A 20000-nucleotide genomic window follows, 5' to 3' on the forward strand; every position below is an offset into this window, starting at 1 on the left:
CCCATCTTAACAGTTCTCTAACCCATCCTAACAGTTCTATAACCCATCTTAACAGTTCTATAACCCATCTTAACAGTTCTATAACCCATCTTAACAGTTCTCTAACCCATCCTAACAGTTCTATAACCCATCCTAACAGTTCTATAACCCATCTTAACAGTTCTATAACCCATCTTAACAGTTCTATAACCCATCTTAACAGTTCTATAACCCATCTTAACAGTTCTATAACCCATCTTAACAGTTCTCTAACCCATCCTAACAGTTCTATAACCCATCTTAACAGTTCTATAACCCATCTTAACAGTTCTCTAACCCATCCTAACAGTTCTATAACCCATCCTAACAGTTCTATAACCCATCTTAACAGTTCTATAACCCATCCTAACAGTTCTATAACCCATCTTAACAGTTCTATAACCCATCTTAACAGTTCTATAACCCATCTTAACAGTTCTAGAACCCATACTTACAGTTCCACGGCCTCTTAACAGTTCTCTAACCCATCTTAACAGTTCTATAACCCATCTTAACAGTTCTATAACCCATCTTAACAGTTCTATAACCCATCTTAACAGTTCTATAACCCATCCTAACAGTTCTATAACCCATCTTTACAGTTCTATAACCGATCTTAACAGTTCTATAACCCATCTTAACAGTTCTATAACCCATCCTAACAGTTCTATAACCCATCTTTACAGTTCTATAACCGATCTTAACAGTTCTATAACCCATCCTAACAGTTCTATAACCCATCTTAACAGTTCTATAACCCATCTTTACAGTTCTATAACCGATCTTAACAGTTCTATAACCCATCTTAACAGTTCTATAACCCATCTTAACAGTTCTATAACCCATCCTAACAGTTCTATAACTCATCTTAACAGTTCTAGAACCATCTTTACAGATCCACGGCCTATCTTAACTGTTCTAGAACCCATCTTTACAGATCCACACCCCATCTTAACAGTTCTATAACCCATCCTAACAGTTCTATAACCCATCTTAACAGTTCTCTAACCCATCTTAACAGTTCTTTAACCCATCTTAACAGTTCTATAACCCATCTTAACAGTTCTCTAACCCATCTTAACAGTTCTATAACCCATCTTAACAGTTCTATAACCCATCTTAACAGTTCTATAACCCATCTTAACAGTTCTCTAACCCATCTTTACAGATCCACGGCCTATCTTAACAGTTCTCTAACCCATCCTAACAGTTCTATAACCCATCCTAACAGTTCTATAACCCATCTTAACAGTTCTATAACCCATCTTAACAGTTCTATAACCCATCTTAACAGTTCTCTAACCCATCTTAACAGTTCTATAACCCATCTTAACAGTTCTATAACCCATCCTAACAGTTCTATAACCCATCTTAACAGTTCTATAACCCATCTTAACAGTTCTCTAACCCATCCTAACAGTTCTATAACCCATCTTAACAGTTCTATAACCCATCTTAACAGTTCTATAACCCATCTTAACAGTTCTATAACCCATCTTAACAGTTTTATAACCCATCTTAACAGTTCTATAACCCATCTTTACAGTTCTATAACCCATCTTAACAGTTATCTAACCCATCCTAACAGTTCTATAACCCATCTTAACAGTTCTATAACCCATCCTAACAGTTCTATAACCCATCTTAACAGTTCTATAACCCATCTTAACAGTTCTATAACCCATCTTAACAGTTCTATAACCCATCTTAACAGTTCTATAACCCATCTTAACAGTTCTAGAACCATCTTTACAGATCCACGGCCTCTTAACAGTTCTAGAACCCATCTTTACAGTTCCACAACTTCTTAAGGATAGTTAGGACAGTAGCGTCCCACCTGGCCAACATCCGGTGAAATGGCAGAGCGCCAAATTCAAATGAAATTACTAAAAATATTAGACTTTCATTAAATCACTAGTGCAATACATCAAAACAAAGCTTATCTTGTTGTTAATCCAGCCAAGGTGTCAGATTTCAAAAAGGCTTTACGGCGAAAGCCAACTATGAGATTATCTGAGGACAGAACCCAGCACACAAATGCATAACAAATAATTTTCAACCAGGGAGTTGACACACGAAAGTCAGAAATAGCGATATAATATATGCCTTACCTTTGAAGGTCTTCTTCTGTTGGCACTCCAAAATGTCCCAGTTACATTATAAATGGTCCTTTTATTCGATAAATTTCTTCTTTGTATCCATAAAAACTCAGTTTAGCTGGCGCGCTTCAGTCAATGATCCACTCGGTTTCCCTCCTTCAAAATGCATACAAAATGAATCCCAAACGTTACCAATAAACTTATCCAAACAAGTCAATCAACGTTTAGAATAAATCCTTAGGTACCCTAATACGCAAATAAACAATACAATTTAAGACGGAGAATCGTTATTGTCTTTACCGGAGATTAACAAAAAGAACGCGCCATCTCGGCCATGCGCATGGAAACACTACAGCCAAAATGGGAGCCCTTAGAAAAACTAATTATTCTCCCTCGTTTTTTCCAAAAACCATCCTGAAACTCTTTCTAAAGACTGTTGACATCTAGTGGACGCCCTAGGAACTACAATCGGGTGCGATTTCGCCCTATAATAAAAGTGCCAGCCATTGAAATCAGTAGTAGGATGAAAAAAACATTTTTTAGAATGGTTTGTCCTCAGGGTTTTTCCTGCCATTTCAGTTCTGTTATACTCACAGACATTATTTTAACAGTTTTAGAAACTTTATAGTGTTTTCTATCCAAAACGAACAATTATATTAATATCCTATCTTCTGGGCCTGAGTAGCAGGCAGTTTACTTTGGGCACGCTTTTCATCCGGACGTCAAAATACCGCCCCCTATCCCAAAGAAGTGAACAGTTCTAGAACCCATCTTTACAGTTCCACAGCCTCTTAACAGTTCTAGAACCCATCTTTACAGTTCCACAGCCTCTTAACAGTTCTAGAACCCATCTTTACAGTTCCACAGCCTCTTAACAGTTCTAGAACCCATCTTTACAGTTCTAGAACCCATATTTACAGTTCCACAACTTCTTAATAGTTCTATAACCCATCTTAACAGTTCTAGAACCCATCTTTACAGTTCCACAACTTCTTAACAGTTCTAGAACCCATCTTTACAGTTCCACAACTTCTTAACAGTTCTATAACCCATCTTAACAGTTCTAGAACCCATCTTTACAGTTCCACAACTTCTTAACAGTTCTATAACCCATCTTAACAGTTCTAGAACCCATCTTTACAGTTCCACAACTTCTTAATAGTTCTATAACCCATCTTTACAGTTCTAGAACCCATCTTTACAGTTCCACAACTTCTTAACAGTTCTATAACCCATCTTAACAGTTCTAGAACCCATCTTTACAGTTCCACAACTTCTTAATAGTTCTATAACCCTTCTTAACAGTTCTAGAACCCATCTTTAGGATTCCCAGAACCCACCGTGCCTGTTTCACACAGCTGAAATTCCTTATTAGCGCTCCTATTGTGTTTGGAGTTGAAGTTTTTTCTAAAGATTTAGCCGATATAAGGATGATTTGATACGTGCTGCTGTTGCTTTTCTTTGCCTTATCATTTGATGTTTACAGCCTGTATGTATTGGTTGATGTATTAGTCAACTTTTCCCCAGCAATAGACACACAACACTGAATTGAACAGTTACACAAAAGGTCAGTGAACAATAAAGAGTAAAGTGACTGGTAGGACCAGTAACTATGGTAACAGTATGTTTAAAACTCTATGACATACATGAGGTGTTTTATAGGGGGCTGTAGGGCATAACTGCTACTGTATATACAGGCCTATAGGGTCCGGTAACTATAGTAACAGTATGTTTAAAACTCTATGACAGACATGAGGTGTTTTATAGAGGGCTGTAGGGCATAACTCCTACTGTATATACAGGCCTACAGGGTCCGGTAACTATAGTAACAGTATGTTTAAAACTCTATGACAGACATGAGATGTTTTATAGAGGGCTGTAGGGCATAACTTCTACTGTATATACAGGCCTATAGGGTCCGGTAACTATAGTAACAGTATGTTTAAAACTCTATGACAGACATGAGGTGTTTTATAGAGGGCTGTAGGGCATAACTTCTACTGTATATACAGGCCTACAGTAACTATGGTAACAGTATGTTTAAAACTCTATGACATATATGAGATGTTTTATAGAGGGCTGTAGGGCATAACTTCTACTGTATATACAGGCCTACAGTAACTATGGTAACAGTATGTTTAAAACTCTATGACATACATGAGATGTTTTATAGAGGGCTGTAGGGCATAACTCCTACTGTATATACAGGCCTACAGGGTCCGGTAACTATAGTAACAGTATGTTTAAAACTCTATGACAGACATGAGATGTTTTATAGAGGGCTGTAGGGCATAACTGCTACTGTATATACAGGCCTACAGGGTCCGGTAACTATAGTAACAGTATGTTTAAAACTCTATGACAGACATGAGATGTTTTATAGAGGGCTGTAGGGCATAACTGCTACTGTATATACAGGCCTACAGTAACTATAGTAACAGTATGTTTAAAACTCTATGACATACATGAGATGTTTTATAGAGGGCTGTAGGGCATAACTGCTACTGTATATACAGGCCTATAGGGTCCGGTAACTATAGTAACAGTATGTTTAAAACTCTATGACATACATGATATGTTTTATAGAGGGCTGTAGGGCATAACTCCTACTGTATATACAGGCCTATAGGGTCCGGTAACTATAGTAACAGTATGTTTAAAACTCTATGACAGACATGAGGTGTTTTAAAGAGGGCTGTAGGGCATAACTCCTACTGTATATACAGGCCTACAAGGTCCGGTAACTATAGTAACAGTATGTTTAAAACTCTATGACATACATGAGATGTTTTATAGAGGGCTGTAGGGCATAACTTCTACTGTATATACAGGCCTACAGTAACTATGGTAACAGTATGTTTAAAACTCTATGACATACATGAGATGTTTTATAGAGGGCTGTAGGGCATAACTTCTACTGTATATACAGGCCTACAGTAACTATGGTAACAGTATGTTTAAAACTCTATGACATATATGAGATGTTTTATAGAGGGCTGTAGGGCATAACTTCTACTGTATATACAGGCCTACAGTAACTATGGTAACAGTATGTTTAAAACTCTATGACATACATGAGATGTTTTATAGAGGGCTGTAGGGCATAACTCCTACTGTATATACAGGCCTACAGGGTCCGGTAACTATAGTAACAGTATGTTTAAAACTCTATGACAGACATGAGATGTTTTATAGAGGGCTGTAGGGCATAACTGCTACTGTATATACAGGCCTACAGGGTCCGGTAACTATAGTAACAGTATGTTTAAAACTCTATGACAGACATGAGATGTTTTATAGAGGGCTGTAGGGCATAACTGCTACTGTATATACAGGCCTACAGGGTCCGGTAACTATAGTAACATTATGTTTAAAACTCTATGACATACATGAGGTGTTTTATAGAGGGCTGTAGGGCATAACTGCTACTGTATATACAGGCCTACAGGGTCCGGTAACTATAGTAACAGTATGTTTAAAACTCTATGACATACATGAGATGTTTTATAGAGGGCTGTAGGGCATAACTCCTACTGTATATACAGGCCTACAGGGTCCGGTAACTATAGTAACAGTATGTTTAAACCTCCATGACATACAGTGCCTTGCGAAAGTATTCGGCCCCCTTGAACTTTGCGACCTTTTGCCAAATTTCAGGCTTCAAACATAAAGATATAAAACTGTATTTTTTTGTGAAGAATCAACAACAAGTGGGACACAATCATGAAGTGGAACGACATTTATTGGATATTTCAAACTTTTTTAACAAATCAAAAACTGAAAAATTGGGCGTGCAAAATTATTCAGCCCCCTTAAGTTAATACTTTGTAGCGCCACCTTTTGCTGCGATTACAGCTGTAAGTCGCTTGGGGTATGTCTCTATCAGTTTTGCACATCGAGAGACTGGCATTTTTTCCCATTCCTCCTTGCAAAACAGCTCGAGCTCAGTGAGGTTGGATGGAGAGCATTTGTGAACAGCAGTTTTCAGCTCTTTCCACAGATTCTCGATTGGATTCAGGTCTGGACTTTGACTTGGCCATTCTAACACCTGGATATGTTTATTTTTGAACCATTCCATTGTAGATTTTGCTTTATGTTTTGGATCATTGTCTTGTTGGAAGACAAATCTCCGTCCCAGTCTCAGGTCTTTTGCAGACTCCATCAGGTTTTCTTCCAGAATGGTCCTGTATTTGGCTCCATCCATCTTCCCATCAATTTTAACCATCTTCCCTGTCCCTGCTGAAGAAAAGCAGGCCCAAACCATGATGCTGCCACCACCATGTTTGACAGTGGGGATGGTGTGTTCAGCTGTGTTGCTTTTACGGCAAACATAACGTTTTGCATTGTTGCCAAAAAGTTCAATTTTGGTTTCATCTGACCAGAGCACCTTCTTCCACATGTTTGGTGTGTCTCCCAGGTGGCTTGTGGTAAACTTTAAACAACACTTTTTATGGATATCTTTAAGAAATGGCTTTCTTCTTGCCACTCTTCCATAAAGGCCAGATTTGTGCAATATACGACTGATTGTTGTCCTATGGACAGAGTCTCCCACCTCAGCTGTAGATCTCTGTAGTTCATCCAGAGTGATCATGGGCCTCTTGGCTGCATCTCTGATCAGTCTTCTCCTTGTATGAGCTGAAAGTTTAGAGGGACGGCCAGGTCTTGGTAGATTTGCAGTGGTCTGATATTCCTTCCATTTCAATATTATCGCTTGCACAGTGCTCCTTGGGATGTTTAAAGCTTGGGAAATCTTTTTGTATCCAAATCCGGCTTTAAACTTCTTCACAACAGTATCTCGGACCTGCCTGGTGTGTTCCTTGTTCTTCATGATGCTCTCTGCGCTTTTGACGGACCTCTGAGACTATCACAGTGCAGGTGCATTTATACGGAGACTTGATTACACACAGGTGGATTGTATTTATCATCATTAGTCATTTAGGTCAACATTGGATCATTCAGAGATCCTCACTGAACTTCTGGAGAGAGTTTGCTGCACTGAAAGTAAAGGGGCTGAATAATTTTGCACGCCCGATTTTTCAGTTTTTGATTTGTTAAAAAAGTTTGAAATATCCCATAAATGTCGTTCCACTTCATGATTGTGTCCCACTTGTTGTTGATTCTTCACAAAAAAATACAGTTTTATATCTTTATGTTTGAAGCCTGAAATGTGGCAAAAGGTCGCAAAGTTCAAGGGGGCCGAATACTTTCGCAAGGCACTGTACATGAGGTGTTTTATAGAGGGCTGTAGGGCATAAATCGAGTCCCAAATGGCACCCTATTCCCTATATAGTGCACTACTTTTGACCAGGGTCCAATGGCACCCTATTCCCTATATAGTACACTACTTTTGACCAGGGTCCAATGGCACCCTATTCCCTATATAGTACACTACTTTTGACCAGGACCAATAAGGTTCTGGTGCCATTTTGACTCAACCTAGTTGTGGTGTATTATCCTGGATTTCTTCACTGACCCATTGACACCGACAAGACAACACTGATGGATGGATAGAATCCACAAGATGCTTCAGGACTTACGGCAGGTGGCTCATATCTCTTTTACTGACTAGTTAACAGAGTGACACAGAAAGCACTCACCGTTTCATAGAGTTTCCCCCTAACAGGGCTTGGTCCATGTTAACAAGCCTGTACATGGTACTCATAGAGTTTCCCCGTAACAGGGCTTGGTCCATGTTAACAAGCCTGTACATGGTACCTATAGCTCGTATTGACTAATTGGCCCTGTGACTGTTTGTGACAGAGTGACTGTGAGTCACCATGTATGAACACTGTGGTGTCCTCGCTCATAGCAGGTGTCCTGGACTATACCTGTGGGGGTGGTGTGATTAGCCGTTGGTGTCCTCGCTCATAGCAGGTGTCCTGGAATATACCTGTGGGGGTGGTGTGATTAGCCATTGGTGTCCTCGCTCATAGCAGGTGTCCTGGACTATACCTGATTGGCTAGGTGACTGACGGGCTGGTTATTTATATAGTCTTAATTAACAATACATAGGCATTAAAACAGGCATTATAACAGACATTATAACAGGCATTATAACAGACATTATAACAGACACTATAACAGGCATTATAACAGACATTATAACAGGCATTATAACAGACATTATAACAGGCATTATAACAGGCATTATAACAGACATTATAACAGGCATTATAACAGACATTATAACAGGCATTATAACAGACATTATAACAGGCATTATAACAGACATTATAACAGACACTATAACAGGCATTATAACAGACATTATAACAGGCATTATAACAGACATTATATCAGGCATTATAACAGACATAACAGACATTATAACAGGCATTATAACAGGCATTATAACAGACATTATAACAGACACTATAACAGGCATTATAACAGGCATTATAACATACATTATAACAGACATTATAACAAGCATTATAACAGACATTATAAAAGGCATTATAACAGGCATTATAACAGGCATTATAACAGACATTATAACAGGCATTATAACAGACATTATAACAGGCATTATAACAGACATTATAACAGGCATTATAACAGGCATTATAACAGACATTATAACAGGCATTATAACAGACATTATAACAGGCATTATAACAGACATAACAGACATTATAACATGCATTATAACAGGCATTATAACAGACATTATAACAGGCATTATAACAGGCATAACAGACATTATAATAGACATTATAGCAGGCATTATAACAGGCATTATAACAGGCATTATAACAGACATTATAACAGGCATTATAACAGGCATTATAACAGGCATTATAACAGACATTATAACAGACATTATAACAGACATAACAGGCGTTATAACAGACATTATAACAGACATAACAGGCATTATAACAGACATTATAACAGGCATTATAACAGGCATTATAACAGGCATTATAACACGGTTAATATACTAGAAAAGTGTTTGTTCTTTCTTCCAGGTAGCCTTTATAAATACTACCGAACTAAATGATTCATATGTCCATGCTAATCCAGAGTTAACTCTGGAAAACAGTGTACAGCTCAGTCTACAACGGGTTTAAATGTTCCATGTTAAAAATGTAATCTTCAGATTACAATATAAAAATCAATGCTGGAAATTATACTTCAAATTCATTACCTAAACACATCATGGACTTAATCAACACAACAAACCCTGTTTAATTAAAATGAACCATATGCCGTCTGGTTGGCATAAATCTCCCTTAAACAGATAGCTGATTTACCCCCAATATCTCAGGGGGGGGGGGGGGGGGGGCTATTCCTATTGAATAAACAGCACGTTAAGTTTCATCCGAGACACCCCCCCCCCCCCCACACCACCACCATTCCCAGTGTCCCCTTCTCCCCTCAGTGGCTTACACCACCAGACGGGTTCAGTGTGTGAGCATCTGAGAGACTGAGGGGAGAAGCGTGTGGATTAGCTGGTTCGTTTGAGGTGATGTTTGACTCGCAGGGTGGAAGCCTGGTGGAATCTGGGGATTACATGGGGGATACAGACCTAGTGGCCCAGGTCAGAGTGGGACGACCATCTGTAAGCTAAGGACCGGTCACCATTACTCACGGTCTCTCTGTTACCCGGTCACTAACACTCCAGAGTAGTGAACTGCATGGGTAGAGTAGTGAACTACATGGGTAGAGTAGTGCACTACATGGGTAGAGTAGTGAACTGCATGGGTAGAGTAGTGAACTACATGGGTAGAGTAGTGCACTACATGGGTAGAGTAGTGAACTGCATGGGTAGAGTAGTGAACTACATGGGTAGAGTAGTGGGTAGAGTAGTGAACTACATGGGTAGAGTAGTGGGTAGAGTAGTGAACTACATGGGTAGAGTAGTGGGTAGAATAGTGAACTACATGGGTAGAGTAGTGGGTAGAGTAGTGAACTACATGGGTAGAGTAGTGGGTAGAGTAGTGAACTACATGGGTAGAGTAGTGGGTAGAGTAGTGAACTACATGGGTAGAGTAGTGAACTACATGGGTAGAGTAGTGGGTAGAGTAGTGCACTACATGAGTAGAGTCGGGTGTCAGAAAGCATCATTTTGGACTGAGCCCTTCCTCTTAAGTAATATGTCTGGAAGTCTCTCCATGACAACCCCACACAGCCCAGTGAAGCAGCTAATAGCATCAGTCTGTTACGTGTGTGTCTCATTAGAGCCAGTCAGACAGGCTGCTGGGACCAGGACCAGTGTTGTACGTGACAAAGGAAGATGCCTAAGCATTGCCCTGCTTTTGTACCGTTGGCTGTTGAAAGAAACTTAGACAAAGAAACTTAATTAAGAGACAAGATCATACGTCTTTGTATGTTATGGATAGCGAATCATATATTTGTGTCCTGGAACTCCCTCCCAACTGTGTTAATGATGGCTATTTTGGCAACAGACAACAACAGACACAAAACCTTTGAGATACAGAATGAGGAGTGACTCACTTTTCTGTGAATAGACAGAATTGATCTAGTTACTCTCACACGCACTCAACACGCACGTACGCACGCACGCACGCACGCACGCACACACACACACACACACACACAGAGACAGACAGTCCGGCCTCACAGAGCACCTAATTGAACGGTTAGGGCTCAGAGGGCAGCTCTATACATCAGATCAGTGGTATTGAGTAAAACAGTAAATACAGTTAAACGGTTAAAAAATATAAATAATTAAATACACTTTAAAATGACTAAAACCAAGTGGAAACGGTGTAGAAGTGATAATGGCCATACACTCATACAGTTTCTAGACCATGTCCACTTCGCTAACAATCACCTTCATTAAGGGAGCATTACAGCTGGACAGTCAGGGAGCATTACAGCTGGACAGTCAGGGAGCATTACAGCTGGACAGTCAGGGAGCATTACAGCTGGACAGTCAGGGAGAATTACAGCTGGACAGTCAGGGAGCATTACAGCTGGACAGTCAGGGAGCATTACAGCTGGACAGTCAGGGAGCATTACAGCTGGACAGTCAGGGAGCATTACAGCTGGACAGTCAGGGAGCATTACAGCTGGACAGTTAGGGAGCATTACAGCTGGACAGTCAGGGAGCATTACAGCTGGACAGTCAGGGAGCATTAAAGCTGGACAGTCAGGGAGCATTACAGCTGGACAGTCAGGGAGCATTAAAGCTGGACAGTCAGGGAGCATTAAAGCTGGACAGTCAGGGAGCATTAAAGCTGGACAGTCAGGGAGCATTACAGCTGGACAGTCAGGGAGCATTACAGCTGGACAGTCACGGAGCATTAAAGCTGGACAGTCAGGGAGCATTACAGCTGGACAATCAGGGAGCATTAAAGCTGGACAGTCAGGGAGCATTACAGCTGGACAGTCAGGGAGCATTACAGCTGGACAGTCAGGGAGCATTAAAGCTGGACAGTCAGGGACCATTAAAGCTGGACAGTCAGGGAGCATTACAGCTGGACAGTCAGGGAGCATTACAGCTGGACAGTCAGGGAGCATTACAGCTGGACAGTCAGGGAGCATTACAGCTGGACAATCAGGGAGCATTAAAGCTGGACAGTCAGGGAGCATTAAAGCTGGACAGTCAGGGAGCATTACAGCTGGACAGTCAGGGAGCATTAAAGCTGGACAGTCAGGGAGCATTAAAGCTGGACAGTCAGGGAGCATTAAAGCTGGACAGTCAGGGAGCATTACAGCTGGACAGTCAGGGAGCATTACAGCTGGACAGTCACGGAGCATTAAAGCTGGACAGTCAGGGAGCATTACAGCATGGACAGTCGGGTAGCATTACAGCTGGACAATCAGGGAGCATTAAAGCTGGACAGTCAGGGAGCATTACAGCTGGACAGTCAGGGAGCATTACAGCTGGACAGTCAGGGAGCATTAAAGCTGGACAGTCAGGGACCATTAAAGCTGGACAGTCAGGGAGCATTACAGCTGGACAGTCAGGGAGCATTACAGCTGGACAGTCAGGGAGCATTACATCTGGACAGTCAAGGAGCATTACAGCTGGACAACCAGGGAGCATTAAAGCTGGACAGTCGGGTAGCATTACAGCTGGACAATCAGGGAGCATTAAAGCTGGGCAGTCAGGGGCAATTACAGCTGGACAGTCAGGGAGCATTACAGCTGGACAGTCAGGGAGCATTACAGCTGGACAGTCAGGGAGCATTACAGCTGGACAGTCAGGGAGCATTACAGCTGGACAATCAGGGAGCATTAAAGCTGGACAGTCAGGGAGCATTACAGCTGGACAGTCAGAGAGCATTACAGCTTGACAGTCAGGGAACATTAAAGCTGGACAGTCAGGGACCATTACAGCTGGACAGTCAGGGAGCATTACAGCTGGACAGTCAGGGAGCATTACAGCTGGACAGTCAGGGAGCATTAAAGCTGGACAGTCAGGGAGCATTACAGCTGGACAGTCGGGTAGCATTACAGCTGGACAATCAGGGAGCATTAAAGCTGGACAGTCAGGGAGCATTACAGCTGGACAGTCAGGGAGCATTACAGCTGGACAGTCAGGGAGCATTAAAGCTGGACAGTCAGGGAGCATTACAGCATGGACAGTCGGGTAGCATTACAGCTGGACAATCAGGGAGCATTAAAGCTGGACAGTCAGGGAGCATTACAGCTGGACAGTCAGGGAGCATTACAGCTGGACAGTCAGGGAGCATTACAGCTGGACAGTCAGGGAGCATTACAGCTGGACAGTCAGGGAGCATTACAGCTGGACAGTCAGGGAGCATTACAGCTGGACAGTCAGGGAGCATTAAAGCTGGACAGTAAGGGAGCATGGAACATTCCCAAAACGATGGCTAGATGGCGAGGATGCAACCCCCCGGGGAAACATTTGTTTGGTACTCATGTGGAGACAGTCTGTACCCAAGACGGTCTGTACCCAAGACGGTCTGTATCCAAGACGGTCTGTACCCAAGACAATCTGTACCCAAGACGGTCTGTACCCAAGACGGTCTGTACCCAAGACGCTCTGTACCCAAGACGGTCTGTACCCAAGACGGTCTGTACCCAAGACAGTCTGTACCCACGACACTTTGTGCCAAAGACATTGTACCCAAGACGGTCTGTACCCAAGACGTTCTGTACCCAAGATGGTCTGTACCCAAGACAGTCTGTACCCAAGAAACTTTGTGCCAAAGACACTGTACCCACGACTTTGTACCCAAGACAGTCTGTACCCAAGACACTTTGAACCCAAGACACTTTGTACCCAAGACAGTCTGTACCCAAGACACTTTGTACCCAAGACACTTTGTACCCAAGACACTTTGTACCCAAGACAATCTGTACCCAAGACAGTCTGTACCCAAGACAGTCTGTACCCAAGAGACTTTACACTCAAGACACTGTACCCAAGACACATGTACTCAAGGGCAACAGCCCTACACATTTCTGAATCTTTCAACCTAGTATTGTATTCTTCTGTGTTACTGTTTCCCCGTTTGCATCCATTCCCTGTCATTTTTCTACACTTATCTTATTGTAGTGAAAGGGAGTCACGTCTCTCTCCTCGTTTCTTCTTCTCTGTTCCACTACTACTATAAGTAGTGATTGTAGTGAAAGCGAGTCACATCTCTCTCCCCGTTTCTTCTTCTCTGTTCCACTATTACAATAAGTAGTGATTGTAGTGAAAGGGAGTCACGTCTCTCTCCTCGTTTCTTCTTCTCTGTTCCACTATTACTATAAGTAGTGATTGTAGTGAAAGGGAGTCACGTCTCTCTCCTCGTTTCTTCTTCTCTTTTCCACTATTACTATAAGTAGTGATTGTAGTGAAAGGGAGTCACGTCTCTCTCCTCGTTTCTTCTTATCTGTTCCACTATTACTATAAGTAGTGATTGTAGTGAAAGGGAGTCACGTCTCTCTCCTCGTTTCTTCTTATCTGTTCCACTATTACTATAAGTAGTGATTGTAGTGAAAGGGAGTCACGTCTCTCTCCTCGTTTCTTCTTCTCTGTTCCACTATTACAATAAGTAGTGATTGTAGTGAAAGGGAGTCACGTCTCTCTCCTCGTTTCTTCTTATCTGTTCCACTATTACTATAAGTAGTGATTGTAGTGAAAGGGAGTCACGTCTCTCTCCTCGTTTCTTCTTCTCTGTTCCACTACTACTATAAGTAGTGATTGTAGTGAAAGGGAGTCACGTCTCTCTCCTCGTTTCTTCTTATCTGTTCCACTATTACTATAAGTAGTGATTGTAGTGAAAGGGAGTCACGTCTCTCTCCTCGTTTCTTCTTATCTGTTCCACTATTAGTATAAGTAGTGATTGTAGTGAAAGGGAGTCACGTCTCTCTCCTCGTTTCTTCTTATCTGTTCCACTATTACTATAAGTAGTGATTGTAGTGAAAGGGAGTCACGTCTCTCTCCTCGTTTCTTCTTATCTGTTCCACTATTACAATAAGTAGTGATTGTAGTGAAAGGGAGTCACGTCTCTCTCCTCGTTTCTTCTTATCTGTTCCACTATTAGTATAAGTAGTGATTGTAGTGAAAGGGAGTCACGTCTCTCTCCTCGTTTCTTCTTATCTGTTCCACTATTACAATAAGTAGTGATTGTAGTGAAAGGGAGTCACGTCTCTCTCCTCGTTTCTTCTTATCTGTTCCACTATTACTATAAGTAGTGATTGTAGTGAAAGGGAGTCACGTCTCTCTCCTCGTTTCTTCTTATCTGTTCCACTATTACAATAAGTAGTGATTGTAGTGAAAGGGAGTCACGTCTCTCTCCTCGTTTCTTCTTATCTGTTCCACTATTACTATAAGTAGTGATTGTATTGAAAGGGAGTCACGTCTCTCTCCTCGTTTCTTCTTCTCTGTTCCACTATTACTATAAGTAGTGATTGTAGTGAAAGGGAGTCACGTCTCTCTCCTCGTTTCTTCTTATCTGTTCCACTATTACTATAAGTAGTGATTGTAGTGAAAGGGAGTCACGTCTCTCTCCTCGTTTCTTCTTCTCTGTTCCACTATTACAATAAGTAGTGATTGTAGTGAAAGGGAGTCACGTCTCTCTCCTCGTTTCTTCTTATCTGTTCCACTATTAGTATAAGTAGTGATTGTAGTGAAAGGGAGTCACGTCTCTCTCCTCGTTTCTTCTTATCTGTTCCACTATTACAATAAGTAGTGATTGTAGTGAAAGGGAGTCACGTCTCTCTCCTCGTTTCTTCTTATCTGTTCCACTATTACTATAAGTAGTGATTGTAGTGAAAGGGAGTCACGTCTCTCTCCTCGTTTCTTCTTATCTGTTCCACTATTACAATAAGTAGTGATTGTAGTGAAAGGGAGTCACGTCTCTCTCCTCGTTTCTTCTTATCTGTTCCACTATTACTATAAGTAGTGATTGTATTGAAAGGGAGTCACGTCTCTCTCCTCGTTTCTTCTTCTCTGTTCCACTATTACTATAAGTAGTGATTGTAGTGAAAGGGAGTCACGTCTCTCTCCTCGTTTCTTCTTATCTGTTCCACTATTACTATAAGTAGTGATTGTAGTGAAAGGGAGTCACGTCTCTCTCCTCGTTTCTTCTTATCTGTTCCACTATTACAATAAGTAGTGATTGTAGTGAAAGGGAGTCACGTCTCTCTCCTCGTTTCTTCTTATCTGTTCCACTATTACTATAAGTAGTGATTGTAGTGAAAGGGAGTCACGTCTCTCTCCTCGTTTCTTCTTATCTGTTCCACTATTACAATAAGTAGTGATTGTAGTGAAAGGGAGTCACGTCTCTCTCCTCGTTTCTTCTTATCTGTTCCACTATTACTATAAGTAGTGATTGTATTGAAAGGGAGTCACGTCTCTCTCCTCGTTTCTTCTTCTCTGTTCCACTATTACTATAAGTAGTGATTGTAGTGAAAGGGAGTCACGTCTCTCTCCTCGTTTCTTCTTATCTGTTCCACTATTACTATAAGTAGTGATTGTAGTGAAAGGGAGTCACGTCTCTCTCCTCGTTTCTTCTTCTCTGTTCCACTATTACAATAAGTAGTGATTGTAGTGAAAGGGAGTCACGTCTCTCTCCTCGTTTCTTCTTATCTGTTCCACTATTAGTATAAGTAGTGATTGTAGTGAAAGGGAGTCACGTCTCTCTCCTCGTTTCTTCTTATCTGTTCCACTATTACAATAAGTAGTGATTGTAGTGAAAGGGAGTCACGTCTCTCTCCTCGTTTCTTCTTATCTGTTCCACTATTACTATAAGTAGTGATTGTAGTGAAAGGGAGTCACGTCTCTCTCCTCGTTTCTTCTTATCTGTTCCACTATTACAATAAGTAGTGATTGTAGTGAAAGGGAGTCACGTCTCTCTCCTCGTTTCTTCTTATCTGTTCCACTATTACTATAAGTAGTGATTGTATTGAAAGGGAGTCACGTCTCTCTCCTCGTTTCTTCTTCTCTGTTCCACTATTACTATAAGTAGTGATTGTAGTGAAAGGGAGTCACGTCTCTCTCCTCGTTTCTTCTTATCTGTTCCACTATTACTATAAGTAGTGATTGTAGTGAAAGGGAGTCACGTCTCTCTCCTCGTTTCTTCTTCTCTGTTCCACTATTACAATAAGTAGTGATTGTAGTGAAAGGGAGTCACGTCTCTCTCCTCGTTTCTTCTTATCTGTTCCACTATTACTATAAGTAGTGATTGTAGTGAAAGGGAGTCACGTCTCTCTCCTCGTTTCTTCTTCTCTGTTCCACTATTACTATAAGTAGTGATTGTAGTGAAAGGGAGTCACGTCTCTCTCCTCGTTTCTTCTTATCTGTTCCACTATTACTATAAGTAGTGATTGTAGTGAAAGGGAGTCACGTCTCTCTCCTCGTTTCTTCTTATCTGTTCCACTATTAGTATAAGTATGAGTTATAGATCTTCACTCTTCTTCTGACCCCAGAGCCTCCGGTGCCCATCGCTCCCCCGCAGCTGACAGCGGTCGGCGCCACCTACATGTGGATCCAACTCAACGCTAACTCCATCAACGGAGACGGGCCAATCATCGACCGAGAGGTATTTCTATTTACTCGATTGGTTTATTGGTAGAACACACATTGGCCACGTCCCAGAATGCACCTTCATTCTCTATATAGTGTACTACTCCAATATGTCTTCCGTCAGACGTAGTGGCACTATATGGAGTGCCGTAAGCGATCATCTGATGTGTCGTTCCACAACAGTGTTTATAGCAATGTTTTCCAATCCTGGTCCTGGGGAACCATAAGGGACGCCATTTTGTTTTTTTGTTTTTGCATGAATTCCATGTATTAAATACTTGATGATGAGTGACTTAGTTAAATCAAAAGTGTATTAGCGCCATGGTGGTAATAAGTAGAACTGTGAACCTCTTTGTTGTCCTCAGCACCTGGATTCAGTAGCCCTGGTGTGTATATATACGGTAACTAACTTCCAACCTTAACCCAGGTGGAGTACCGTACGGTGTCAGGGACCATGTATGACCTGCAGCCTGTGGACAAGACCACCCATAAGATTGGTCACCTGACACCAGACACAGACTATGAGATCAGTGTGCTGTTGACCAGGCCCCTGGATGGAGGGACTGGGGCCCCCGGGCCTCCTCTCAGGGCCAGGACCAAGTGTGCTGGTGAGTCCTGTAGAAAGTTATATACTAAACACACACACACGTAACCTGTACCCCCGTACCCCATAACTGGTAGACCATACCACGTTACCCGTACCCCATAACCGGTAGTCTGTACCACATTACCCGTACCTCATAACCGGTAGGCCGTACCACATTACCCGTACCCCATAACCGGTAGGCCGAACCACATTATCCGTACCCCATAACCGGTAGGCCGTACCATATTACCCGTACCCCATAACCGGTAGTCCATACCACGTTACCCGTACCCCTAACCTGTACCCCGTACCCCATAACCGGTAGCTCGTACCACGTAACCCGTAAACCGTACCCGTAACCCGTACCTGTAACCCGTACCTCGTAATCCGTACCACGTACCCCATACCACGTAACCCGTAATCCGTACCCGTAACCCGTACCCCGTAACCCGTACCCCGTAACCCATAACCCGTAACCCGTAACCCACAACCAATAACCCGTAACCCATAATCCGTAACCCATAACCCATAACCCATACCCCATAACCCATAACCCGTAACCCATAACCCGTAACCCATAACCCATAACCCGTAACCCATAACCCATAACCCGTAACCCGTAACTCATAACCCATAACCCCACTCAAGGTCAGAACCAAGTATGATGTTGAGTCCTACCTTACACAGTTACTTAAATAGAGATGTTGGTACTGTTATGAATTGAGATCTATGCATGGTAACTTTCTCCTAACCAAAACAACACTGAACTTGTCAGGTTTTGAAGGAGGCGATCTCAATCATTTAATGAATCTTACTTTTAACCAAGAGTTCTGTTGTTGTTTGTGTATTGTGTTGACGTTATGGCGGCTGTCTGTTGTCAATCAGAGTGTCTACTTCAACAGCAACAGAGAACATCTGGTGTTATGGGTACTAACATTGTCACTTTAACGCAGGCATTAGCAGGGACGCCTTATATGTACACAAACAGTATGAAGACCCTTAATGATACAAATTGCCCTTCTCACAACATTAGCCCTGCTAAATACTCTTACTACAAGAACACAAGGCTACCTCCCCAATGACACTCTATTCTCTACACAGAGACCTGGTCAAAAATAGTGCACTATATAGGGAATAGAGTGTCATTTGGGACACAGTTCCAGCTCTACTTAGAGTAGGAAACAAACCCACAGCCTCAGCACTTTCTAATTCTATTTCCTGTCCAGAGAAGTGAAGTGCTGATGGAAATGAGATTTTCCTCCCTCCCGGCAGTGTGCCGTAACCAAGGCCCTGACCCCCTTGGTGAAGGTCGTTTTCCTGCTTCTCACTTTGGGGCTGTGTGATAGGGTGATGGGGATGGATGGTCGCTACCTGGTTAGCCTTCATAGCGGGGCCTGGCGCTGTAGCTCTCTCTCTCTCTCTCTCTCTCGCTCTCACACAGACACACACACCCTCCCTCCCTCCCATCACCCTCTCCCCCTTGCCCCCTTACCCCCTCCCTCCATCCCACCACCTTCTCCCCTCCACCCCACCACCCCCCCTCCATCCCACCACCTTCTCCCCTCCCTCCATCCCACCATCCTCTCCCCCTCCCTCCCTCCATCCCTCCCTCCCTCCCTCCCTCCCTCCCTCCCTGCCTCCATCCATCCCTCCCTCCATCCCTCCATCCCACCATGCCACCACCCTCTCCCCCTCCATCCTCCCTCCATCCCTCTCCCCATCCATCCCTCCACCCTCTCCCCCTCCATCCCACCATCCTCTCCCCCTCCATCCCTCCAACCTCTCCCCCTCCACCCTCTTCCCCTCCACCCTCTCCCCCTCCATCCAACCATCCTCTCCCCCTCCATCCCTCTAACCTCTTCCCCTCCACCCTCTCCCCCTCCATCCCTCTAACCTCTCCCCCTCCACCCTCTTCCCCTCCACCCTCTTCCCCTCCACCCTCTCCCCCTCCATCCCTCCATCCCTCCACCCTCTCCCCCACCACCCTCTCCCCCTCCATCCCACCACCCTCTCCCCCTCCATCCCTCCATCCCTCCACCCTCTCCCCCTCCATCTCTCCACCCTCTACCCCTCCATCCCTCCACCCTCTCCCCCACCACCCTCTCCCCCTCCATCCCACCACCCTCCCCCCCCTCCATCCCTCCACCCTCTTCCCCTCCATCCCTCCACCCTCTCCCCCTCCATCACTCCACCCTCTACCCCTCCATCCCACCACCCTCTCCCCCACCACCCTCTCCCCCTCCATCCCTCCACTCTCTTCCCCTCCATCCCTCCACCCTCTCCCCCTCCATCCCTCCACCCTCTTCCCCTCCATCCCTCCACCCTCTCCCCCTCCCTCCCA

At 43.1% G+C, this 20000-nt stretch overlaps 1 protein-coding gene across 1 annotated transcript in view; it reads left to right on the top strand.

Annotated features, from left to right (window-relative positions):
* The window catches only part of LOC139386493 (receptor-type tyrosine-protein phosphatase mu-like), a 474202-nt gene that overhangs the window by 179967 nt on the left and 274235 nt on the right, over positions 1–20000 (top strand). The window contains exons 7-8 of the mRNA XM_071132061.1: positions 16977–17089; positions 17501–17681. Of these exons, the coding sequence (XP_070988162.1) occupies positions 16977–17089; positions 17501–17681 (294 nt within the window). The remainder of the gene's footprint in view (positions 1–16976; positions 17090–17500; positions 17682–20000) is intronic.

Source organism: Oncorhynchus clarkii, chromosome 28, assembly GCF_045791955.1.
Source record: "Oncorhynchus clarkii lewisi isolate Uvic-CL-2024 chromosome 28, UVic_Ocla_1.0, whole genome shotgun sequence".
Classification (NCBI taxonomy): Eukaryota; Metazoa; Chordata; class Actinopteri; order Salmoniformes; family Salmonidae; genus Oncorhynchus; species Oncorhynchus clarkii.